At 36.9% G+C, this 26,567-nt stretch overlaps 3 protein-coding genes across 3 annotated transcripts; 2 read left to right on the top strand and 1 right to left on the bottom strand.

Annotated features, from left to right (window-relative positions):
• Positions 1-1,095: 1,095 nt before the first annotated feature.
• Positions 1,096-5,423, bottom strand: LOC135692781 (guanine nucleotide-binding protein G(i) subunit alpha-3). Its single transcript, XM_065211079.2, has 2 exons — positions 4,140-5,423; positions 1,096-2,536 (listed from the first exon to the last, which is right to left on the bottom strand). The coding sequence occupies exons 1-2, from the start codon at positions 4,812-4,814 to the stop codon at positions 2,177-2,179; spliced, it is 1,035 nt and encodes a 344-aa protein (XP_065067151.2). The 5' UTR covers positions 4,815-5,423; the 3' UTR covers positions 1,096-2,176.
• A 6,956-nt stretch (positions 5,424-12,379) lies between these two features.
• On the top strand, positions 12,380-16,063 carry LOC135692864 (bile acid-sensitive ion channel-like). The gene has a single exon (XM_089111237.1). The coding sequence runs from the start codon at positions 13,359-13,361 to the stop codon at positions 14,832-14,834; it is 1,476 nt and encodes a 491-aa protein (XP_088967363.1). The 5' UTR covers positions 12,380-13,358; the 3' UTR covers positions 14,835-16,063.
• Positions 16,064-17,552: 1,489 nt separating this feature from the next.
• Positions 17,553-22,154, top strand: LOC135692567 (bile acid-sensitive ion channel-like). Its single transcript, XM_065210743.2, has one exon. The coding sequence runs from the start codon at positions 19,364-19,366 to the stop codon at positions 20,837-20,839; it is 1,476 nt and encodes a 491-aa protein (XP_065066815.2). The 5' UTR covers positions 17,553-19,363; the 3' UTR covers positions 20,840-22,154.
• Positions 22,155-26,567: the final 4,413 nt, after the last annotated feature.

Here is a 26,567-nt window from a genome sequence, read left to right as displayed (position 1 = left end):
CCCGTACCCTTTAGAAGCGTCTGCCTTAGGCATGCTTTACTATTTATCTTTTGTCCTGACCCGGGGCCCATCAATCCTCTCCGCGGTCCTGGCTGTCCCATGTCCACCCGAAGAGGAACTTTACTATGAGTATAATTCAAAACTAAATGTTGATCGGGTGGGAGAGGAGGCTATTCCGAAATACAGGGGTCTTTGTAAAAAATCTGGGATAAATCCACTGAATGTCCTATAAATAGATCAAGCTCATTTTTTATGCATGTTTAGCAAAAAATCATCTCCAGTGGACATAGACTAGCACTGCTGTCAGCACTTGGGCTCTTGATTTAGGGAGAGGGATGAAATTAGGATCATCTGGTTTGGAAAAATAAATTATTGAATCCGTTTGGTCTGTAAGTTCTCTGCAACATTCAAACTTGAAACCATAACACATTTACATTAGCTTATTTTGTCTAGATAACATTTTCAAAATCATAAGCTATCATGTCGTTAATTGCTCCTTAATCTTCACTGTCACTGAGCTATTCATTTTCCGTATCCTGAAGAAGTTTCTCTTTGTCAACGAATTTTTTTTGACAAGCTCGTATCGCTATTTATAGAGCGATGGATTGACTGAATATTCCATTAATTCGAAAAACTTTTAGCAGCATTAAATTCCTCAGTTGTGACTAAAGTGTAAAAATCATTCAAAATTTAAGCAATGATTTTTCCCTTAGTTTCATCTCTTCCTACAAGGCCCCAGATTATCTAAAAGGGTAGGTAAGGTATCTGCATGGATCCTCCTACTACTTCAAAGTAAATATGCTTGCACACCGTTCTTCGTAAATTGATTTTATGTCATATAAAGGTATATTTTAGATCGGACAATCAAACCTACTGATTTAATTCTTTTAAGCAAAACTGGATTTTCGAAGTATTGAGGTATCAATTTTTTTAGTGGGCCTGACGATACTTTTGTTGGTAACTCAATAGTTCAACAGTGGCAGAAGAAAGATATAATTATTTTGTTTGATAGTAAAAGATTATGTTTATAAATTTATTCTTTTTAAGAAAACCTTTCTCATCTGACCTTTTGATACCGACAAGGTATACTTTTGACCTTGAGAAATTTTCCCAGAAATAGCTCAACATTTGCCATGAAAATATTATGATACTGAAAGACTTTTACGATGACAAAACTTTTTTTCTTTTATTACTATGACAAAAACTCAGACTTTTACTTTCATTTTTCACGATGTATTCCAACAGGGGTGGTGCTTCCCGTTGATATTCTACATAACCGCTGATGAAGGATATACAAACTTTACACTTCCCTAAGCAGCCATTGTCCTATTCTTCGAATTCGTCATTAGTGAATAGCAAATCAAACTGGTCCCCATCAAGTAGATTATCGAGTAGCATTGATATAATTGAATATTCTAAGTCTTCTAGGCTACACCCCACCCATGGCAATGAAGTCCTTGAGGGCCCCGTGGTCGTAATATCTTGAAGGTCTAACACGAAACCACATCTTGAAGAACTAAGACACACAACAGGCTGACTGAACTTAAATGAAAAACCTCCATAGATAACCTATAAGTAAAACAATTTAATATAGTTATAATATGTGAAAACAACATAAGTGTTTTGAAAAAAGACTGTTTCTACGATTCAAAAAACAACATTATACTTCGCTTCTATTTCAAGAGAGTTCTCCGTTATCTTGTGTTCTTTCTCTTCAGGTAGAACTAGTTATTTCCAATCACAGGTGTAACACTTGAGAAATTTGTACGTTATGGGTGATATTGTAACAATTTTTAAGACGTTAAGAGAGGCAAGGGAACTCCAATGCTGCAGAGCCTACCCCACCTCTAGAGTTGAAAAATGGCCAAAATTAACAGCCAAATTTCTCCCGATAATCTCAAATAAAGATCTCCACAAAATGAGTCAACAGAATTGTGAGAAAGTCATGTAAACACGCCATCTATGCTTCTGTTCTCACATGATTTGTAGAATTTCTCATCGAGAACCTAACGATTCGCAATTGCTTTTTAAAAATTCTCTAATGATACTTTTTCAATTTTTCCTGCTGTTCAGCAGCACTTCACAAATGTATTGCAATCTACCGATCATCGAAGTATTTCCAAATTGCACTCGCTAGCTGTTTCTTCGGTCATTCTTTGTTTCTAGAGTTTGCCTTTTAAAACAGACCAAACTGTTGTGCTCCTTGCTTTAGGACTGAGTCCATGGCGACACAAAATACCAATTCCACATTTCTTGTGTCAACAGCGCATGTTGCATGGATATACATGTTCCTTTCTACGTTTTCATTCCGTGCTAAATACAAAGCCATAATGTATTTGTAAGAGTCATCAAAGCTCTCTGAATTACCATCAAAGTCTGCAAAATATCTTGAAAGAGGATGACGATTTAGTGTGTTTTCAAAAATGTCCTTTTTGTTGAGGAAAATCAGGATCTCCTTACTTTTAAACCAGTTATTATTGACAATCTTTTCAAACACCTCTAGGCTTTCATCCAACGCCGTCATGTTTGGGTTATCCTGCAAAAATCCAAATGTCTATGAAACGTTACGTATTTAACATCAGCTTATACAGGGGTGTGATGGAAGGGGTTGGGGCTCATCCACCTTGTTAAAATTCAGAGCAATTTGGGGGCACAGCCCCCTCAAATAGCCAGTGCATGTTTAGATGGGTGAATACCTTACCTGGCAATGTGAAATAACCTTTTACGTGCTATTGATATTCCGTGAATGAGCAACTTCTTTCATCCGTTTGTAGTAGATAAGCAGTTTGAATTATTTCATATACACAGCAGCAAATTCTTTTACGTGTATACTGAGTATTACAATAGATGTATTCTGATTGTGGCTTTAAAAATTTGCCTACATCACAGCCCACACCTCAAAGTTTTAGGAAGACACCCTGTAAGTTTCTATATTGCATCTTAACTTAACATCAATTCAAATGCATTCAAATTTTTCATTCTCTGTTGATTTCTGTACTAGAAGTCTTTTGAAGGTATCTTAGATACCAAATGCTAAAGAGCTCCTTATGGGCATGACATAAAGTAGAAGACCTTATAAACCCCAAGGAGCTCCTCATTCTATTTATTTGCGTAAACTAAGCAGTAAATAGGTGCTCAAACATCGAAGACAATCATTTCCAGCCAATCTTTGATTTTTGAACAGTTTCATAAGGTTGAGGGTGATCAGTACTAAGGTTTTAATGTCTGTCTGAAGATCTCAGAAGAGGAATTCAGAGCAAACGAAAGATTCAATCGTTGCAATGAAGATTAGGGGACTATCGCCCAAGCTCCGTTGAAAGACCATTATCATTGTGCCCCTACTCCTTTTCGATACTTTGCCCCTACCCCTTTTCGACATAGTCAGCCTCATCCCTTCGCCAAAAAATTTCTGGTGCCACCCCAGATCTAACAGATTACCAAAAAACGTGCATTCCTTAGTTTTGCTTCCTTGAATCAGAATTATCAAATTAGAAATGTGACATCTCTTCCTAACCTTCACCTTTGATAGTTGTTTGGGTACATCGTTAGATGGTCAATAAATATCTCTTGAAGATAGACGACATGTGGAAATAAACCAGTAGAGCTTCTCTGTGTACGAACTGCTACAATGCGAAAATGAAGTAATTTTGATTTCTATTGCTTTTCAAAATATACCATGTAGATTCAAATCATTTGAATCCACAAACTTTTCTTTGTGGATTAATTTTTTTTGGGTCCACAATACATATGTAGCGTGTTCAAATCGAATTCAGCCATCCACAAAATTTAGATTCACTGAATTTTTCACAGCTCCTATGCCTGAAATCTCATTTAGAGAATGCGCCATCGTGCACTGAAGCCAGTATTACGTCATCGTATAAAAATATGCGGACTCAAAAGTACCTGTATACGTGTGTCTTCTAAGCATTGAATTTTCTGCTTTTCTGTAGAGAAATGGTACTTATAGAGTTTCACACGGAGGAAATTTAAAATGAAAGCAATGCAATTTGCTGCTCAATGTCATCTTGCCATTTCCTAGCGACAGAGAGGTACCTATCATTCGAGCAATTGCTATTATTTCTTATTTATTGTTGGTGTTTCATTGAAAAAAGATAGAAAACAACAAATACAACATTTACCTTTGAATTGCGTACATAGTCATCCAGTGAAACACAAAATATAAGACAGTGAACCCCGTCGAAGCAACGAGCCCATTTGTCCCTCTGGGTCTTTTGCCCTCCAACATCGACCAGAGTTAGCTTCTGGCTGCCAAAATCAAAGTTAACTTCATTAACCCCTGTTGTGGATAGTCTAGTATGAAGTATATCGTCATTGTTTGGTATGAAATCATCTGAGCATATACGCTCAATTTCGTTGAAGAAGTAACTAACAGCCTCGAAATTCGGGATCGATGAGCGATGTGTGAACATGCATTGTTCTACGGCTGGGTCGTTTAGTAAGGTCTCCACGATAGAAAGGGTGGCAAGTATGTCTATCTGGTCCACAGGTCGATTGAGCATGTGCTTCAGCTGTGTGGCACTGTCCTCATTGATTGTATCTTTAAAGCATAACTCGGAATCCAGCATAATGATATCGACTATGGTGAGCATGCTCTCCAAAATATTGTTTTTAATCAAGAGAGAATATTCCCTCCTTTCTTCATCAAGAAAACCATTTTTATGTATTATTTTCATCTGCTTTAAAAGCGTTGTTTTCCCACAGTTGGCCGTTCCAAGAAGCAAGATAACAAACCCTCTATCGAATTCTGGGTCGGTCGCTTGAGCGTAGTGTCCAATCGAGGCTGAACATCCCATGATTGACACCTGTAAAGTTCCAAGCTTAGATTAGCCAAGCATCTTTCCATTTCCATTCATCTTTTAAATACTCTTAGGATACAGATTCGTTGCGCTTTATTTTGATAAACGCCTTCAGAATTTGTCAAAATTCTCTAAAAATGAATACAACGCAAAGTTTATAAAGTTCAAGCTTATTTTTAAGAACTACAGTAGAATCCCGATACAAAGAACTATGAACATATTGATTGCGTCAGGAATTACTACGAATGAGTACACTGACACTAACGAATACCGTCTTTATGGAACCAGAGAAAAGTTCGTTATATCGGGAGTTCTTTAAACCGGGAGAAAAAGTTTTTTAGGTCTTTTCGCAGTTCATGCCTAAACAACCTTCTGTGGGCTTGTTTAGACCAGCTCCTACTCCCGTGCACATTTAATTAAAAAAAACCAAGCTGAATTCAAATAATACTACTGGTTGATCATTGAAATAAAAATCTATATGTTCCTCTAATAATTTGGGACTAAGAGATTGGCAAAGCTGATATCGCTTCACTTCTAATTGGCGGCTAAAAGTCGTCTTCGAGTACTCTCCTTGACCTACATTCTTTTTATCTTCCTCTGCTTCTCTATCTGAGTTTCTCAATACAATTTTGTCGTCGCTCATTGCCTATGTCTCATATGTATGAAAGTATTCGTTAGTGTCAATGTACTTATTCGTAGTAATACCTGTTTCTTCGTTATTTCACTGCTTGTCCGTTTGTATTTGTAAGAGTGAGCAGCCTGGAAAGAGGATAGCCAAAGATTACCAAGTATGATGCCATAAGTTCAAGCCTCAAAACGTCCGTACCTTTTTGTATTGGTTTAGTCCATTAAACTTCCACGAGCTAAAGGTAGCTGATCTTTATGCTAGAAAATCTTTATTTCTTATGCTAAATGACAGATTTATACTGATTTAAACGCTTTGCGTTCTACGTCTTTCAAAACCTTTGCTCTCGTTGATAGATTAATTTTGCATCTTTCAAACTAAATTTTCACCATTAGCGTATCTCAAAAGACTAAATAAGTTTACATCGGGCTACCAATCACCAATTACATTTCACTTACAAATCAACAAACGTTTACATATCCAAGAAATTCTATTCATGCCTAGAAAAAAATGAAAACCTTTTTTTATAAATTCCATAGAAAAAGCAAAAATGAGTCCAAACAAACTTTTGACATATCATTGACTTACGGGAGACAGGCCAGTTCTGCATTCTTCATGCGTGCAAACTTGTGTGCAAATGGTCAGTCTGTTTTCTCTCACACTTAATTTAACAAAGTTTAACTATGGATTTTCCTTTAAAGCAGCTGCGTGATACTTTTTCACCTTGTTTTTTATACATGCATGGGAAAGATCTGCTAGGACAATCATAATTTGGTGACTAGCTTGTGAGAAACAGGGAAAACAGATTTGATGTTTATTTGATGGGGGTGGCCAGGCCTTCTTTCTGCATAATCATCTACGTAATGGTTAACATAATCTAAAGAGAAAGTAAAAACAAGATGTCCTGCTGTTTGCTAGTTGTTCAGGGTTAAAGGTATCCAGCTAAAGCAAGCAACTCTGCGGGGGTTTTGAGAAACATGTGATTTTTCATATCATCACCCCAGCCATCACGGTCATTTTGTGTATTTACCCTTCTGCGAAGTTTGCTTTTCATGTGAGCAGTTTTGCATGGCAAGAATACTGATCAATCACAAGCCGTTATTTTGATATTACTTGACAAGTTGGGTATACGCAGTCCTTTTATATGGACACGTTGCCTTTAAAGGCATTTGACGTGCATAAGTACAGCGAATCCAAAAATAACTTAGGCCAAATTGATCAGAGCACTCGCACAAGAAAGGTATTGAAAACCGCTCACCTGAAACCACTGCGCGTTGCTCTAGGATTTCACCGATTCGAAGCAAGACAGAAACTGTTCACGTGCTTTTCTCTGTGTGCAATTTGATTGGTCAACCGCTCGTGGTCGAGTGGCTGTAAGCCACTTTGACCTGTGTCAAATGCCTTTAAAGATATCGGTATCCAAAAACATCAAAAAACATCAATTTTTTAAGGTAGTTGAAGCATTCCTTGGAATCCTAACAAAAAAAACTAGATATTGACATCAAACGTAAATCAACGACAACGAAAACTTTTCTTTCTCTTCACTTAAAGTAATTTATTATTGTATTTCTTACAAAAATAAAAACAAAAGATCAAGAAGAGCGCGACTGGAAAGACAATGTTCAAGCAATAAAATTTGAAAGCTGAAAGAAGTTCCAATGAGTAGCTGAATATTTCAGTAGAAAGAGCTGAAATCTACAAATGTCACAGGAGGGGAGGGCAGGTCTGTTTTTCTGTAGAGGGAAGGGCAATAAACCATTGTCTTAAACAGTGGAAACACACTTTGTGGGTAGATACAGAAAAACTGAGTGAAATAGAGAAAATTTAGGGTTAGATAAATACAAGTTCTCTGGGATCTACATCAAGGCCTTCTTGTCACAAGACGATTTCAGTTCTTCAGAATCTTTGTCATCCCAGCAGGATCACATATGAACTGATGGAAAACTGAAGCGATATACGTAGATTCCAAAAGGTAATTTTGGGTATAAAGCACAATAAACGGAAACATAATAAGGTCTATAGAAACCAATTAACATTAATTGAGTCACAGCATTTGTCAATTCGAGGAGTGAAGGAGAAAGTGCAAAAGATTGCACATACACACCCCTTATTGCTTTTCCCTTATCAACAACTCGAGGCAGAAAATCATGGATTGCTTGCATCCCGAAAGAAAGACAATTAACGTCGATTTTCTTTATTATTGTTTATGACCAGAATAACTTTAATTACTCGTGCGATTCTTCAATAAATGATGCGAGTTTTTGTCAACATGGCTTGCATGGCAAGTACGCCTAGTTGGGATATGGTGCCCAAATTCATATTTTATTCCGTTGATCCTAAGGTCAACATAGCTTATTCCGTTGCCGTCTGATGAAAAGCGGTTTCAGCATCAATTAATCTTAATATTTTTTGATTTTCATTAAGTTGAAAATCATTGATCAAAATTACCAGGTGAAAAAATGAGATGAATTCATTCTTAAGCAATTGTAGAACAAAGGATTAATATTCAGTTCAATAAAACATCAAAAACACTTAGCTATTCTTATAGCAAGGCTTATAAACCTATGCCAATGTTACCAAAATATTCTGATTTTTAACTAATAAAAAACAGTTTTCAAAGTATTCATGCCAGGTCAACGTTAAAAGTGAAGCAGCACCTAGGTATTTTCAAGGCCTTGTAACCAAGCAACGCGTTTGCAAAGATGGTCTTTATACAAAGATCCTTAATTGAAGTGCCGGGTGTAATATGCGTTTTGGTACCCTATGCAAAAGTGTAACATTGTGAAACGCAAAATGTTTCAAATCATGTGATTTCATCGTAGTGCGATGTTATTTGTGTTTGTTTCTATCTAGCACCCGAAGATTGTTTTTAAGGACATTAAGAAGCTTATGCTTATCGAGTAGTGTCATGGTCCTTCCTCTCGATGTGACCACACCTCGTGGTTCCTACGCAATAGAGCTGGCGACACTCTGTTTGAAAGTTTTGTCATGCCAGGGTGAGTCCCAAGGAACCAAGGAACCTTGGATCTGTAGTCAGCGCCATGTGTTTGTGTACCCAGACCGAAATGCATAAGGTTACCGAAACGCATATGACACCGGCCGTCAGGTGCTGATAGAGTTAACGAGCACCCGATAAAACGTTCCTCTTGATATGACGAACAAACACACTGGTCCCCTCAATGCTACTTAACAAATTGGTAAAGGAATTCCTGCTTGGTTAAACGAACTCCCGTCGTAAGGAACTGCGTACTGGGTTTCTCCAGAGTTCCTGTATCCGGTTTGTGCGCAGACGTTACCTTCAAAATGCAAAGAAGGGTTCTGCCCTGGCTCTCCTTAGTAAGCACGTGTACCCAACCCATCCTCCCAAGCAAGTGTACCCAACTCACCCCAAACACCCACTATTCAGAAATGTGCCTATCTGCAGCTCATAAAGGTGTCCCCTCTTTCCTGCTTTGACACTTTAAAATGTTTTCTAAGTATATACTCTTACAAATCCAAATATCTGTTTAATTTAAACTCCTTTAATTCGAAATTCTGCTAATTCGAACAAAATTCTCAGGCCCCTTGAGAATCTCTTAACAAACCCTTGCGAATAGCCTCTATAATAAACTGAATAAACTGATCTCTATATATGATCAGTTTTCTTCAGTTAGCTCACTCTCTTTTGATATGGAGATTGATCGTGAAAGAACTGCAGGTTTTTTGCTGCAGCTTTGGTTGACAAGAAAAGGGGAAAATACCGAAAAAAATCGTTTTCAAACTATTCGCTTATCGAAATTACGTTTGAATCCGACGTTTCATAATGATTTTTCGTACTTCCATGCATATATAAATTCATCTGTGCTTGTAGCTTTTCCTTATTTTCAAGTCAACGTTGCTCTGAGAAATGTGTATCTTGCGCTAGGGTACTACAATGGTGCCGGCTTAAAATATTTTAGTCTGCAAGTGTTCAACTTCTTCAGTCAATAATGCATCATTTTTTGTCAATTTTTTTTAATACAAGATCAGTTTTTGACTGAAGACTGAAAACTTACAGTTTAAAACTGATAAAAACTGACCGTTTGTTTTAGGCTTTTGGCAAAACCTTGGATCTTTTAAAAACTCGTATAAGTCGAACATTTCATAATTCGAGCATTTTAACGGTTCCTTGGACAAATTGAATTACCCAGAGTTGACTGGAGCATTTTTAATGTCCCATTTTAAGTTTTTAAATACTCAAATACTTGAACATAAATACCTTTAATGTATTTCGAAACAACAATTTTAACAGCTGCTAAGGTGACATAATTAACAGCTAAAGGATATTTACTATAATCTTATAATTTTATACATATTTATATATTTTATATATGTAAGACAAGTAGCTTAAAAAATAAATATTGCTAATATTTATGAACATTTACAAAGAACACCCAAAAACACCGAATAGGGCGACTGTTAAAAATATATATATATACGTATTATTCTGTAGAAACTGTTCTCCTTTCTTTTGGACCTAAAAGTTTATCCCTCATGTAACTCAACACCAGAGCAAATATTTCAATAAAAGACATAAGTGAAGCTCCCAGAAAAAACCCCATTTGCCCTCCGGTTTCACTGATAAAAGTTGAAAAATCATATTTCTCTTTTTCTTCAAAAATATTTTCTGTCATTTCCTCGTAATATACCGTTACTTTCGCCAAATATTTTCGAGCTTCTTGAGGATTCGATTTGTTTACGCCTTTCATTGTCGAAACGATATTAGACAACGCTGAACCATGCAAATTTCGCGGCCATGGATTACGATTTACTCTAACTTCGTAACTCTCCTGTTCGCAGAGCGGCTTGCAGTTGCAAGTTAGCAAGTCTGGTTTCTTGAAGAATGATTCCAAACAATTAAGAAAGGAGGCGCTATAACTTGCCATTTTGGGGTACTTTTTGGGTCCCATAAAACTCCTATACTCCATCAATACGCCATTGCATCTGTTATAGAAACGCCTCATTGCACACGAATAGAAACAATGCAGTTGGGTGTTCTTGCCAGGAAAAATGGTTTGCCTGTCTTCTTCATTGGTTTGTACGCAATGCGAAGAATATGGGCTAGGTTTCCGCTTATTGATATTTTTATGAATGGCAATATGTGTATGGAAGCCTGCAGGAATATGAATTCCATCAGAAATTGGCACATGAACCTTTGTGTCATGAATATGAACAACAGTTCCTTGGTGCACTTCAGTTAGCGGTTCCTCTTCGTGTCCATTAGCAAATGTATGGTCAGCAATTTCATCGTTGTAAAGTATCATTTGCAAACCATTCTTTTCACTGCCGATACCCTGCCTAAGGGTAGAATTTCTGTTCAAGGTGAAACACGGGTAAATGTTTGGAAGAATTGAGAATTTTTCTGGGAAACGGAAGTATTCTGGTATATCTCGACGCATTCCTGATGTTTTTGCATCAAATGTGCCAATGAACAATCTACAGCCGTGTTGAAAAATTTCTCTGGTAATGTTATTTGCAAAGTATTTCCTGTCTGTAAAACTACAATTTTTTGGCAAATGCTGAAACACTGGTGCCTCGTTCATGTACATTGATGGATTGTAAAGATTTGTATTGCAGAAAGTCACTGAAGGAAGCGCTAGGCTGTTTGTTGGCTTCTTCTCAAAAGATAGAAAAACGTCATACCTGAAGTACTTGATTAGAGATGTTGCACTGGTATAAAACAAGGATATAAAAGCTGCACTGCACAAAGTCAACCATAGTAGTTTAGAACAATATGTTTTTACTGAAAACACCTTTGGTAAGCCATGAATCGTTAAAGAACTGATGTTGTGCTGCAGTTTCCTCTGTTCTGTCCCTGACTCCATTCTTTTATTAGTAATTTTTATTTGTAAAATATATTTTTATTAGTTACATACATCTCGATGAAATATGATTGATCAATTGTTGGTAGATCTTGTTTATATTATCATGGAACAGCTTTTCACCCTCATACGTACGGCTTTACATCTTTTGATTATTGGTCTTTAGTCTTCGGCATCCGTTAACTTCATGTAGCTTGTTCTTTCATGTTAGCAATGCCTTATCTTCAGGAAACTCACAGGTAACTTTCTGATACCTATCTCAGTATGTCTTATCTTAGCAATTTTGGATCTAAAAATCTTCCTCTAAGTATTACAAACTGTTTTGTTTCAACTTTCAAGGCTTCACGTAGAGAAACGCCAGCAGAGTGGTATGCAGTCGCCTGCAAAACTGGCCCAACCGAACGCTTTTGGTGATCGACAACTATACAGAAATACACCCTACAAAACCTCCAATGGCAGCTGGCAAGAAATACTTTAGTTGAATAGTTTAGTTAAAAACACGCTTATACTTCTGAATTTAGACTTGCTTATGCAAACTTTTAACTACAAGATCAGTCATAATTTTCATGATCTCTAATTACCTAATGAAAATATATAGAAGTTATATTGCAATCTTTGATTATGTAGTCATATTATTAATCAAATCTTGAACAGCTGGAATCATCATGCTTAGGTAGTTTTTAAAGTTGCTGTAGAAAATTAAATGAGCTAGCTAAATGACAGAGAGTTTTTCAGTCGAATAAGCTAACCCTCTCCGTTCCCCGTTGGAGCATGCGCAGTGAGCTTAGTCAATATTGCACGTGCTTTTCGCCCGCACACATTACAATTTGTATTTACGGTACCTATCATCCGAAGGTGGTTTTATGACACTGAGAAGCAATGCTTATCAAGCAGTGTCCTGGTCCTTCCTCTTAATGTGACCATGCCTCGTGGTTCCTACGCCCGGAGGTGCAGAGAGCTGGCGCCTCTCTTCACTCTGGGCGAAAGTTTGTACATGTCAGTGTCTCAGGCTCTTGGATATCTAGTCCGAAACCCTAACCACTGAGCCATCAGTACTGCCTTTTGTCTATTCTGAAATTACGGTGAGTGAAGCCTTCCTATACTTCTAACGTCAAAGCTTGACGTCACATATTCATTTTAGTATAATCCTTCTCAAATCTGTGACCGAGCAATGCAGATGACATTCTTTAATAACAAACCAATTTACCAAATAAACCAATTTTTCACGACATTCTTTAATAAACACGACAGAGTGATTCTCTCGTATGATTCTATCTTCCATCAATTAGCGTCAAGGTCTCCTCAGAACAATTGAAGGTGAAACTGGAGAAAATTCAAAAGGCTTAGCGATCTAAACATTGGGTTCAAGACGTATGGCCACATAATTTTGCACATAATGTTAGCGGAAATGTTAGATCGAATTAAATTAAGTTCACAACAACAACAAAAACAACCATCATAATCAACAACAGCAACAACAACAACAACAGCATCAGCAACAACAACAATCTCAATCAAAACAGCAGCAGCAACAAAACAACAACAACAACAAAAACACAAAAGCAGAAGTTACAGCAAAAGCCATCGTCGCGAAGGTCACTGTGGGTTGACGTTTCGAAACCAGCTCGATGAATATAGTTCTTGAAAGAATACAGCAGTTGTCCATGAAGAATCAGCCAAGAAGAATCAGCCAAGAAGAATCAGCTGAAAGAAAAGCCTGTGATCCAGACATATTGCTGTTGTAGCATGTTGCTGTAATGTTGCTTGAAGATATCACCTGCCATTGTAAATTCCCAATAGATTTGATGAAATTTATTGAAGAAAACAAAAACGGTTTATTGTCGTTGTTACAGTATAATACTAAGGATACCCGCATTGTCAATAGGTTTTTAGAAATAAACTGGACGGAGAAAGAAAAAACAAATGCAGGTGTTGATATTGAAAAGGTAAAGGAAGAATATATAAGAGACAGCACACAGAAAACTTGCGTAGAAGATAGGTGTGGGTTGTTGTCTTAGAAAACACGCTAGAGAAAACAAATCGAATTTACGACCCGTTCATTAGAGCCAACAGAACATGCAAAAAGAAGTGAGACTTGACGGAGGAAATGGGGGCTCCGAAACAGAAGCAAGTTTGGAAGCAAATATAAATGTTGCCATAATGAACAAGCATGACTCCGAGCAGAAAAATATTATTCTGAAAGATATCGATTCCTTGACAATCCATGGCCTGCCGAAAGTGTTTTCATCAAAAACGTACATTTCAAGGGTTATCTGGCTGGTTATTTGCCTCTCTGCTCTCGTATTTCTTGTCTTTACGGCAACAAAAAGCCTTATCAAGTATTACAGACACGAAGTCTTCATTGCAGTGGGTACAAAACCTACCAACAACATGCATCTACCTGCGGTCACATTCTGCCATACAAATTACTTCAAGCCAAGGCTTTATGACGAAGAGGCACCAGTGTTTCAGCATTTTCCAAAAAATTGTAGTTTCATAGACGACAAATATTTTGTGAATGAAATCAACAAACATATGTTTTACTATGCCTGCAGATTGTTCATCGGCACACTTGATGCAAAGACATCAGGAGTTGGTCAGGATTTGCCAGAATACTTTCGTTTCCCAGACAAATTCTCAATTCTTCCAAACGTTTATCCGTGTGTCACGCTCAACAGGAATTCGACACTTAAACAAAATGCCAGCGGTGAAAAATACGGTTTGCACATGATCCTTCACAACGAAGAAATAATCGATAAAGAATTCACTTATGAAAACAAAGCCGAGCCACTTACAGAGAGGCGCCAAGGAGTAATTGTACATATACATGATCCAAAGCAACATGTCCCTATTTCTGATGGAATTCCCATCCCAGAAGGATTTCATACACATGTTGCCATAAGAAGAAGAATTATAAAACTCAAACCCAGCCCCTACCCGTCGAAATGCATTCGAGGGGACGAACAAGACAAAGAGAGCATATATCCTGGCAAGAACACTCAAATGCATTGTTACAATTCGTGCTTCTTCAAACAAACCTATAAACAATGCCCTGGTGTATTTTTTGAGATGCGAGGCTTCATGGGCCCCCCAAAGTACCCAAAAGTGGCTAACTACAGCGACCCACAGTTTTGGAATTGCATTATAAAATCCATAGTGAAGTATGATTATCAAAAATGCAACTGCAGTCCCATTTGCGAAGAAGAGGCTTACGAGGTTAAAGTAAATCGTAACCCATGGCCGCAAAGTTGGCAGGCATCCTCAGTGTCACATATCGTCTCGGCAATGAAAGGAGTAGAAAGTGTGAGCCCAGATGAGGTTAGAGAAAGGCTGATCAGGCTCAGTGTCTATTACGATGAGATGGTGGAATCAACGTTTGAAGAAAAAGAGGTGTATGATCTTTCAGCTTTTACGAGTGACTTAGGGGGGCAAATGGGTTTGTTTTTGGGAGCTTCGTTGTTATCTTTAATTGAAATTTTTGCTCTTTTGTTCAGCTTTCTTGGTAATAAATTTTTTGGCAGCAATAGAGTGAAGGCGTTTTCGGTGAAATAAAGTTTTGTTGTCAAATCGAACTATCGTGACAAGAACATCTGTTCTCTCCCTCTAAGATGCCAAATCTTATGTACTCTATGTTGCTAAAAGTATGAGCTTGTAAACGTTATAATGTTAGAGTAAGCATTCGCTGTATAAAAATGGATACAATGCTGACTTTACATGGATACAAATGGATACAAATGTAACGAAAACAATGCTTAATTCTGTTAGATATAACCACACATATTGTTGAATTATATCACTATTTTTAAGAAAAGATAAATTCTACATTTTTCATTGGTAACAATATAAAGGAAATTATGTAATGTTGAGGCTTATGATCGAGTAGATACGGTAAGCACACACAATGTTGAATTATAAGGCTTTATTCGAGCTTACACTATACTTATTTAATAATCTATATGAGATACACTACAAACAACTATAGTAGCGAAAGTACGTTTTCATTTCATCGCATCTCTTCTATTTAGTCATTTATACAGGATAATATATTCAAAACGTAAAAACTGATAGATTTGCTGATAACTGTTGAAAAGCCAAGTTCAGAACGAAATGAAATAAAATCTAAGCTAATCTAATACGTTAACGAAAAGAGTGTTTATATTCAGATAAAATTGCCTTTCTCTTGGTATTTTAATGAATATTGGATTAAATTGGCGAAATTAGTATGTTGAGGGTCCTTTGATATCTTCGATTGTAATTCATTTGATTTATCTACTTTTTACCAAAAACCAAAAAGGTGACAAAATGCACAATGTATGTTAAATTTGAACTGTTATTATGAGACAATTATTGCAGCTATTTTTTATACAGTACTGTATAATCGGTCAATTTTTGGTGGACTTTTGGCAACATTGGTACACAATAAAACATTTAGAGCGAATAACAGACCAGACATAATGCTATTTTCTGATAATCAACAGCAGTATCTAGTCTTAAGAAATTAAGAACTTAACTAAGAACCTATTTAGCCTAAACTTTTTACAAGAACCCTATAATACAAGAACCTGTTTCGCCAAACTCCGAAAAAATAGGTTCTTACACGCGGGTTTTTACTGTATTCGAAAACACACAGTTAATGAACACAATATTTCGACTGTAACTCCAAAATTAACAAAGTATATAACATCATTACTCGTTTAAATTTTATTATCTTTTATATTCTTTCTGCTTTTCTTAATTGGAAGGGTCAATATTTTAAATTTATTATGCTCTCTTCTTGCTCTTTCTTATCATCAAGAACACATTATATATGTAAGTTTAACAAAATGAAGAAAATAGAGCAAATATTTCGGTTTTTTTTTTCGCTTTTTCCTACATGTACGTGCGTTATATGTTTTATCTATGTTGATGATATTTGATTTGATTAACTGGACGGCAAAATTTTTCTGAAGACAGCTGGACCATGCAAATTTCGCGGCCATGGATTACGATTTACTCTAACTTCGTAACTCTCCTGTTCGCAGAGCGGCTTGCAGTTGCAAGTTAGCAAGTCTGGTTTCTTGAAGAATGATTCCAAACAATTCAGAAAGGAGGCGCTATAGCTTGCCATTTTGGGGTACTTTTTGGGTCCCATAAAACTCCTATACTCCATCAATACGCCATTGCATCTGTTATAGAAACGCCTCATTGCACACGAATAGAAACAATGCAGTTGGGTGTTCTTGACAGGAAAAATGGTTTGTCTGTCTTCTTCATTGGTTTGTACGCAATGCGAAGAATATGGGCTAGGTTTCTGCTTATTGATATTTTTATGAATGGCAATGTGTGTATGGAAACCTGCAGGAATATGAATACAAATGGATTGAGTAAATCAGCAATGAGTCACTTTGCGAACGATTGCATACGTACCGTATATTAGGTAACTAGGAAAAATTTCAAAAAAATTTCATAACCCAGGTCCTAGTATTAAAAAGATCTAAGAAAACTAGATAGACGGTTTGGTCAGTAGCAAATTTTAAGCCCTAATTTAGGTGCGTAGGATGAGATTTTAAAGAAGCAAAGTAGCGCTTTAGGAGTAGGATCACAGCTTCCTTCAAGGCCAGTGAAATTTGTTCTATGTGACCAAGCGATCCTAAAATACGCAAACGCAATTAAAATAATTAAATGGAGGGTCCCTTGTAAACCAGTATTTACTAAAGGACTAACCTCCTTAAATTATTTGTAAATGAAAATGAAAAAAGCACTGGTCCAGTCGCATCGCGCGCGCGTAAACAGAATGGTTCGAGCAATAGCAGCAGTTGTCGGTAAAGTGTTCACTTGGTAGGGCTGTAAATGTCACAGCAAATCAGGATAAGGAAAGGATCTATTGGATGTCATACTTGCAACAGAGCATGGCCTGTCCCTAAACGATCAATGATGCGCGAGACGATCAGTTAGCCAACTTCCTGACATGTATGACAATTTGGCAAATCGTATTATGTAATCCACAGACCCCTCAACCACTTCCAAGCTACAAGGACGAAGTAAAATTGATATCGATTAAGAATAAACGAGACAAAAAACTATGAATAACTAGATTCGGGAGAGTATCAAAAGTCACAGAGGAGCAGAAAGCTTGTTTATCCACGGCCTCTCACTCCGCTAGCAAATTCATGTATATTCAGACCTTTCTATTATTCTGAGATTGATTCAAGTATAAGGCACCAAGAGTCTTGGATTGGAAAAAGCACAAATTCATGCATATTCAGACCTTTCTATTATTCTGAGATTGATTCAAGTATAAGGCACCAAGAGTCTTGGATTGGAAAAAGCACAAAGCGAAATGAAAAAGTTACTTTGAGGTTCTTGTTTTGCCTGGAATCTTGTTTGGAATCCTGTATTTCCAAGGACGGTATAATGAGAGTAACGAGAATAAAATTAAAAGGATTGTAAATACACAATTTAGCACCGATTTTCTCATTTAGTCAATATCTTTCTAATAACACTTATCATTCTAGAAAATTACAAAACAATACAATCAATAGTTTATTTTAGACTACTAAGAAACTTTGAATGCTTTTGTCTACGACCATGCACCATCTCAGCTCCAATCTTCGGCCCTCTTTTCTCCAGGAAAAGATGTAAAAGGTAAATGAAAAACTAATCAACTAGCGAATCATGATAAAAAATTTGAACAATTTTACTACTTTATCAGATTACCGGCATAGTAGATGAAGTGGGGAAGTCAACAGATTAGAATAAAGATCAAAGCAATCCAGATTAAAGCCTTTTTGAATATCCTACTGTCATCTTAAATTATAAAAGCACAATCGTTTATTTTATTAATTGAAATAAACAGTTAACCTCGATATTTAGCAGGTTTAATATTTCATTCGTTTCCCTGTTGGAGTCTTCTTTAAAAAAATTGTTTGGTGACCGTGGCAGCTGTAAACTGTACTGGGATACTTGTCCAAAAATCTCTTTTTATCTCTTAAGAAACATAAAAATTTTTCATAAACAGCGAAAATGTTCATAAGTCTTAAGGAGAGTGAGAATGGCAGCCCCCTTCCCCTGACAGGCCTTGGAAAAAGTACATATTACATGCATTTCAATTATAAATATGCATAAAGCATAATTATACACTATAAACCCTTGTTACGGTGCATCAGTACTGCCTTTTGTCTATTCTGAAATTACGGTGACTGAAGCCTTCCTATGCTTCTAACGTCAAAGCTTGACGTCACATATTCATTTCAGTATGATCCTTCTCAAATCTGTGACCGAGCAATGCAGATGACATTCTTTAATAAACACGACAGAGTGATTCTCTCGTATGATTCTATGTTCCATCAATTAGCGTCAAGGTCTCCTCAGAACAATTGAAGGTGAAACTGAAGAAAATTCAAAAGGCTTAACTATTTAAACATTAGGGTCAAGACGTATGGCCTCAATAAACCAATTTTGCATATAATGTTAGCTGAAATGTTAGATCGAATTAAATTAAGTTTACAACAACAACAACAACCATCATCATCAACAACAGCAACAACAACAGCAACAGCAACAACAACAATCTCAATCAAAACAGCAGCAGCAATAACAACAACAACAACAACAAAACAAAAACGCAAAAGCAGAAGTTACAGCAAAAGCCATCATCGCAAAAGTTAACTGTAGGTTGACGTTTCGAAACCAGCTCGATGAATAAAGTTCTTGAAAGAATACAGCAGTTGTCCATGAAGAATCAGCCAAGAAGAATCAGCCGAAAGAAAAATGTAGCCTGTGCTCCAGACATATTGCTGTTGTAGCATGTTGCTGTAATGTTGCTTGAAATATCACCTAACATTGTACATTTCCAATAGATTTGATAAATGAAACTTTTTGAATGAAAACAAAAACGGTTTATTGACTTTGCTACAGTATAACACTTAGGATACCCGCATGAAAAAACAAATGCAGGTGTTGATATTGAAGAGGTAAAGGAAAAATACACAAGAAGCAGCACACAGAAATCTTTTTGGCAGAGGATTGGTTTGGGTTGTTATCTTACGCTAGAGAAAACAAACTACTTGCATTTACGACCTTTTCCCGGGAGCCATAAGGAGATGCAGAAAAAAGCGAAACTTAACGGAGGAAATGGAGGCTCCGAAACAGAAGCAAGTTTGGAAGCAAATACAAACGTTGCCATAATGAAAAAGCATGACTCCGAACAGAAAAGTCATATTCTGAAAGATATCGATTCCTTGACAATCCATGGCCTGCCAAAAGTGTTTTCATCAAAAACGTACATTTCAAGGGTTATCTGGCTGGTTATTTGCCTCTCTGCTCTCGTATTTCTTGTCATTACGTCAACGAGAAGCCTTATCAAGTATTACAGACACGAAGTCTTCATTGCAGTGGGTACAAAACCTACCAACCACATGCATCTACCTGCGGTCACATTCTGCCATACAAATTTCTACAACCCAATGCTTTATGGCAAAGCGGCACCAGTGTTTCAGCATTTTCCAAAAAATTGTAGTTTCATGGACGACAAATATTTTGTGAATGAAATCAACAAACATATGTTTTACTTTGCCTGCAGATTGTTCATCGGCACACTTGATGCAAAAACATCAGGAGCTGGACAGGATTCGCCAGAATACTTTCGTTTCCCAGACAAATTTTCACTTCTTCCAAACATTTATCCGTGTTTCACTCTCAACAGGAATTCTACACTTGAGCAAAATGCCAGCGGTGAAAAATACGGTTTGCAAATGATCCTTTACAACGAAGAAATAACTGATGAAAGATTCACTTATGCAAAAAAAGCCGAGCCACTTGCGGAGAGGCGCCAAGGAGTAATTGTACATATACACGATCCAAAGCAACATGTCCCTATTTCTGATGGAATTCCCATCCCAGAAGGATTTCATACACATGTTGCCATAAGAAGAAGAATTATAAAACTAAAACCCAGCCCCTACCCGTCGAAATGCTTTCGAGGGGACGAACAAGACAAAGAGAGCATATATCCTGGCAAGAACACTCAAATGCAATGTTACAGTTCGTGCTTCTTCACAAACTGCTATAAACAATGCCCTGGTGTATTGTTAGAGATGCGAGGCTTCATGGGCCCCCCAAAGTACCCAAAAGTGGCTAACTACAGCGACCCACAGTTCTGGAAGTGCATTATGAAATCCATAGCGAAGTATGACTATCGAAAATGCAACTGCAGTCCCATTTGCGAAGAAGAGACTTACGAGGTTAAAGTAAATCGTAACCCATGGCCGCAAAGTTGGCAGGCATCCTCAGTGTCACATATCGTCTCGGCGATGAAAGGAGTAAGAAGTGTGAGCCTATATGAGGTTAGAGAAAGGCTGATGAGGCTCAGTGTCTATTACGATGAGATGGTGGAATCAACGTTTGAAGAAAAAGAGGTGTATGATCGTTCAGCTCTAATTAGCGACTTAGGGGGGCAAATGGGTTTGTTTTTGGGAGCTTCGTTGTTATCTTTTATTGAAATTTTTGCTCTTTTGTTCAGCTTTCTTGGCAATAAATTTTTTGGCAGCAATAAAATAAAGGGGTTTACGGTGAACTAAAAACATTTTTGTCCAAACAGATCGAGAACACCTGTTCTCTCACTCGAAGATGCAATATCTAATATTTTTCATGTCGCTAAAATTATATGTTCGTAAATGCTTTAACATTAAAGCTAACGTTCTCTGCATATAAATGTAACGGAAATAATTCTTACTTCTGTTAGATATAACCACACATATTGTTGAATTATATCGCTATTTTTAAAAAAAGATAACTTCTAATTTTTTCATTGGTAACAATATAAAGGAAATTATGTAATGTCGCGGCTTATAATCGAGTAGATACGGTAAGCACACACAATGAACAGATAGGAAAAATGTCTGCCGCTGGTCATAGTATCGCGGGCTTATGTGCACATTTACACCTAACACGTGCCCAGTAAAATCTGGGAGGCGAAGATGAAACTGTCAGTGCCAGTAAACAGGAATAAAATAATACTCTGTGAACAACGTAATGAAATTTACAAGGTGAGACGTAAATAGTTCCAGAATTATATCGAAACATCGTAGTTTCAGTTGCTGTAGAGCGCCGTGCTAACTTCGCACAATTTAATTTTTCAGCCCCCGTAAAAGATCAATTGTAGCCTTGAAGGGAATATTTTCCCACTTACAAGCATACAAGCATTGTCATCGTGACCAATTCACATTGCCTTAATTTAAATATCTAAGCATTGCAAAGTGCCGATTTTGAGATATCATCGTAGTTTCAGTTCCTAATCAGTTGAGTTTAAAAGTGCTGTAGAACGCCGTGCTAACTTCGCACAATTTAATTTTTCAGCCCCCGTAAAAGATCAATTTTTAAGAAAAGATAAATTCTACATTTTTCATTGGTAACAATACAAAAGGAAATTATGTAATGTCGCGGCTTATAATCCAGTAGATACGGTAAGCACACACAATGTTGAGTTATATGGCTTTATTCCAGCTTACACTATACTTATTCAATAATCTAAATGAGATACACTACAAACAACTATAGTAGCGAAAGTACGTTTTCATTTCATCGCATCTCTTCTATTTAGTCATTTATACAGGATAATATATTCAAAACGTAAAAACTGATAGATTTGCTGATAACTGTTGAAAAGCCAAGTTCAGAACGAACTGAAATAAAATCTAAGCTAATCTAATACGTTAACGAAAAGAGTGTTTATATTCAGATAAAATTGCCACTCCTGTTGGTATTTTAATGAATATTGGATTAAATTGGCGAAATTAGTCTGTTAAGGGTCCTTTATTATCTTCGATTGTAATTCATTTGATTTACCTACTTTTTACCAAAAACCAAAAAGGTGACAAAATGCACAATGTATGTTAAATTTGAACTGTTATTATGAGAAAATTATTGCAGCTATTTTATATACAGTACTGTATAATCGATCAATTTTTGGTGGACTTTTGGCAACATTGGAACACAATAAAACATTTAGAACGAATAACAGACCAGACATAATGCTATTTTCTGATAATCAACAGCAGTATCTAGTCTTAAGAAATTAAGAACTTAACTAAGAACCTATTTAGCCTAAACTTTTTACAAGAACCCTATAATACAAGAACCTGTTTCGCCAAACTCCAAAAAATTAGGTTCTTACACGCGGGTTTTTACTGTATTCGAAAACACACAGTTAATGAACACAATATTTCGACTGTAACTCCAAAATTAACAAAGTATATAACATCATTACTCGTTCAAATTTTATTATCTTTTATATTCTTTCTGCTTTTCTTTATTGGAAGGATCAATATTTTAAATTTAATATGCTCTCTTCTTGCTCATTCTTATCATCAAGAACACATTATATATGTAAGTTTAACAAAATGAAGAAAAAAGAGCAAATATTTCGGTCTTTTTTTCTCGCTTTCTCCTACATGTACGCTGTGAAGGTCCTTTCAAATCAGTATATGGAATTGGATTTGTTGGATGTCATATCTGAACAGATTGTACCATAACCCTAGTCCACAGATGATTCGCCAGCTCAGTCAACCAACTCCTTGAAAAGTATAACATCCATGTATATCTAATTTTTCTATCCACAGTGACAGTGTCCGCCTGCCATCGATATATCTTAAAGAATGCTTAGGCAAATCTAATGTTGCTCAGTGGTGGCTCTGGCCATTGGGCTTTGAGGGGGACAAAATCAAAAAACTTAGGCTGCCTACTTTTCTGCTACAGAAAGTGTACTTTCAACAGGCAACATAAATTTTCCCCATTGCAAACGCTCAAGATGCATACAGGCAGTTTCAAAATCATAGAGCCACGTCATAACAAATATTATATTAGACAGCGCTGAACCATGCAAATTTCGCGGCCATGGATTACGATTTACTCTAACTTCGTAACTCTCCTGTTCGCAGAGCGGCTTGCAGTTGCAAGTTAGCAAGTCTGGTTTCTTGAAGAATGATTCCAAAAACAATTAAGAAAGGAGGCGCTATAACTTGCCATTTTGGGGTACTTTTTGGGTCCCATAAAACTCCTATACTCCATCAATACGCCATTGCATCTGTTATAGAAACGCCTCATTGCACACGAATAGAAACAATGCAGTTGGGTGTTCTTGCCAGGAAAAATGGTTTGTCTGTCTTCTTCATTGGTTTGTACGCAATGCGATGAATATGGGCTAGGTTTCCGCTTATTGATATTTTTATGAATGGCAATGTGTGTATGGAAAACCTGCAGGAATATGAATTCCATCAGAAATTGGCACATGAACCTTTGTGTCATGAATATGAACAACAGTTCCTTGGTGCACTTCAGTTAGCGGTTCCTCTTCGTGTCCATTAGCAAATGTATGGTCAGCAATTTCATCGTTGTAAAGTATCATTTGCAAACCATTCTTTTCACCGCCGATACCCTGCCTAAGGATAGAATTCCTGTTCAAGGTGAAACACGGGTAAATGTTTGGAAGAATTGAGAATTTTTCTGGGAAAAGGAAGTATTCTGGCATATCTCGACGCATTCCTGATGTTTTTGCATCAAATGTGCCAATGAACAATCTACAGCCGTGTTGAAAAATTTCTCTGGTAATGTTATTTGCAAAGTATTTCCTGTCTGTAAAACTACAATTTTTTGGCAAATGCTGAAACACTGGTGCCTCGTTCATGTACATTGATGGATTGTAAAGATTTGTATTGCAGAAAGTCACTGAAGGAAGCGCTAGGCTGTTTGTTGGCTTCTTCTCAAAAGATAGAAAAACGTCATACCTGAAGTACTTGATTAGAGATATTGCACTTGTATAAAACAAGGATATAAAAGCTGCACTGCACAAAGTCAACCATAGTAGTTTAGAACAATATATCTTTACTGAAAAAATCTTTGGTAAGCCATGAATCGTTAAAGAACTGATGTTGTGCTGCAGTTTCCTCTGTTCTGTCCTTGACTCCATTCTTTTATTAGTAATTTTTATTTGTAAAATATATTTTTATTAGTTAAATATATCTCGATGAAATATGAATGATCAATTGTTGGTAGATCTTGTTTATATTATCATGGAACAGCTTTTCACCCTCATATGTACGGCTTTACAGCTTTTGATTATTGGTCTTTAGTCTTCGGCATCCGTTAACTTCATGTAGCTTGTTCTTTCATGTTAGCAATGCCTTATCTTCAGGAAACTCACAGGTAACTTTCTGATACCTATCTCAGTATGTCTTATCTTAGCAATTTTGGATCTAAAAATCTTCCTCTAAGTATTACAAACTGTTTTGTTTCAACTTTCAAGGCTTAACGTAGAGAAACGCCAGCAGAGTGGTATGCAGTCGCCTGCAAAACTGGCCCAACCGAACGCTTTTGGTGATCGACAACTATACAGAAATACACCCTACAAAGCCTCCAATGGCAGCTGGCAAGAAATACTTTAGTTGAATAGTTTAGTTAAAAACAAGCTAATACTTCTGAATTTAGACTTGCTTATGCAAACTTTTAACTACAAGATCAGTCATAATTTTCATGATCTCTAATTACCTAATGAAAATATATAGAAGTTATATTGCAATCTTTGATTATGTAGTCATAGTATTAATCAAATCTTGAACAGCTGGAATCATCATTTTTAGGTAGTTTTGAAAGTTGCTGTAGAAAATTAAATGAGCTAGCTAAATGACAGAGAGTTTTTCAGTCGAATAAGCTAACCCTCTCCGTCCCCCGTTGGAGCATGCGCAGTGAGCTTAGCCAATATTGCACGTGCTTTTCGCCCGCACACATTACAATTTGTATTTACGGTACCTATCATCCGAAGGTGGTTTTATGACACTGAGAAGCAATGCTTATCAAGCAGTGTCCTGGTCCTTCCTCTAAATGTGACCATGCCTCGTGTTACCTACGCCCGGAGGTGCAGAGAGCTGGCGACTCTCTTCACTCTGGGTGAAAGTTTGTACATGTCAGTGACTCAGGCTCTTGGATCTCTAGTCCGAAACCCTAACTAGTGAGCCATCCTTGTACCAGAGTCATCCTCGCACCGCACACCATCAAGGCTGCTCACCTCCATAAAAATAGTAGCTATGAGCTTGTTTCTTGCAATCAAATTCAAAAAGCTGCTCTATGCAATATTGAAATGATCTATAGACAAGAAATGGGTTGAGTAAATCAGCAATGAGTCACTTTGCGAACGATTGCATACGTACCGTATACTAGGTAACTAGGAAAAATTTCAAAAAAATTTCATAACCCAGGTCCTAGTATTAAAAAGATCTAAGAAAACTAGATAGACGGTTTGGTCAGTAGCAAATTTTTAGCCCTAATTTAGGTGCGTACGATGAGATTTTAAAGGAGCAAAGTAGCGCTTTAGGAGTAGGATCACAGCTTCCTTCAAGGCCAGTGAAATCTGTTCTATGTGACCAAAGCGATCCTAAAATACGCATACGCAATTAAAATAATTAAATGGAGGGTCCCTTGTAAACCAGTATTTACTAAAGAACTAACCTCCTTAAATTATTTGAAAATGAAAATGAAGAAAGCACTGGTCCAGTCGCATCGCGCTCGCGTAAACAGAATGGTTCGAGCAATAGCAGCAGTTGTCGGTAAAGTGTTCACTTCGTAGGGCTGTAAATGTCACAGCAAATCAGGATAAGGAATAGGATTTAATGGCTGTCATACTTGCAACAGAGCATGGCCTGTCCCTAAACGATCAATGATGCGCGAGACGATCAGTTAGCAAACTTCCTGACATGTATGACAATTTGGCAAATCGTATTATGTAATCCACAGACCCCTCAACCACTTACAAGCTACATGGACGAAGTAAAATTGATATCAATTAAGAATAAACGAGACAAAAAACTATGAATCACTAGATTCGGGAGATTATCAAAAGTCACAGAGGAGCAGAAAGCTTGTTTATCCACGGCCTCTCTCCTCCGCTAGCAAATTCATGTATATTCAGACCTCAGAGTCTTAGATTGGAAAAAGCACAAAGCGAAATGAAAAAGTTACTTTGAGGTTCTTGTTTTGCTTGGAATCTTGTTTGGAATCCTGTATTTTCAAGGACGGTATATTGAGAGTAACGAGAATAAAATTAAAAGGATTGGTAATACACAATTTGGCACCGATTTTCTCATTCAGTGAATATCTTTCTAATAACACTTATCATTCTAGAAAATTACAACAATAATACAATCAATAGTTTATTTTAGACTACTAAGAAACTTCGAATGCTCTTGTCCACGACCAAGCACCATCTCAGCTCCAATCTTCGGCCCTCTTTTCTCCAGGAAAAGATGTAAAAGGTAA

The sequence above is a fragment of the Rhopilema esculentum genome, chromosome 3 (assembly GCF_057945365.1).
Source record: "Rhopilema esculentum isolate cy_ngs chromosome 3, ASM5794536v1, whole genome shotgun sequence".
Classification (NCBI taxonomy): Eukaryota; Metazoa; Cnidaria; class Scyphozoa; order Rhizostomeae; family Rhizostomatidae; genus Rhopilema; species Rhopilema esculentum.
Note: the sequence above shows the minus strand (reverse complement) of the source record. Positions and strands in the feature narration are given on the sequence as shown.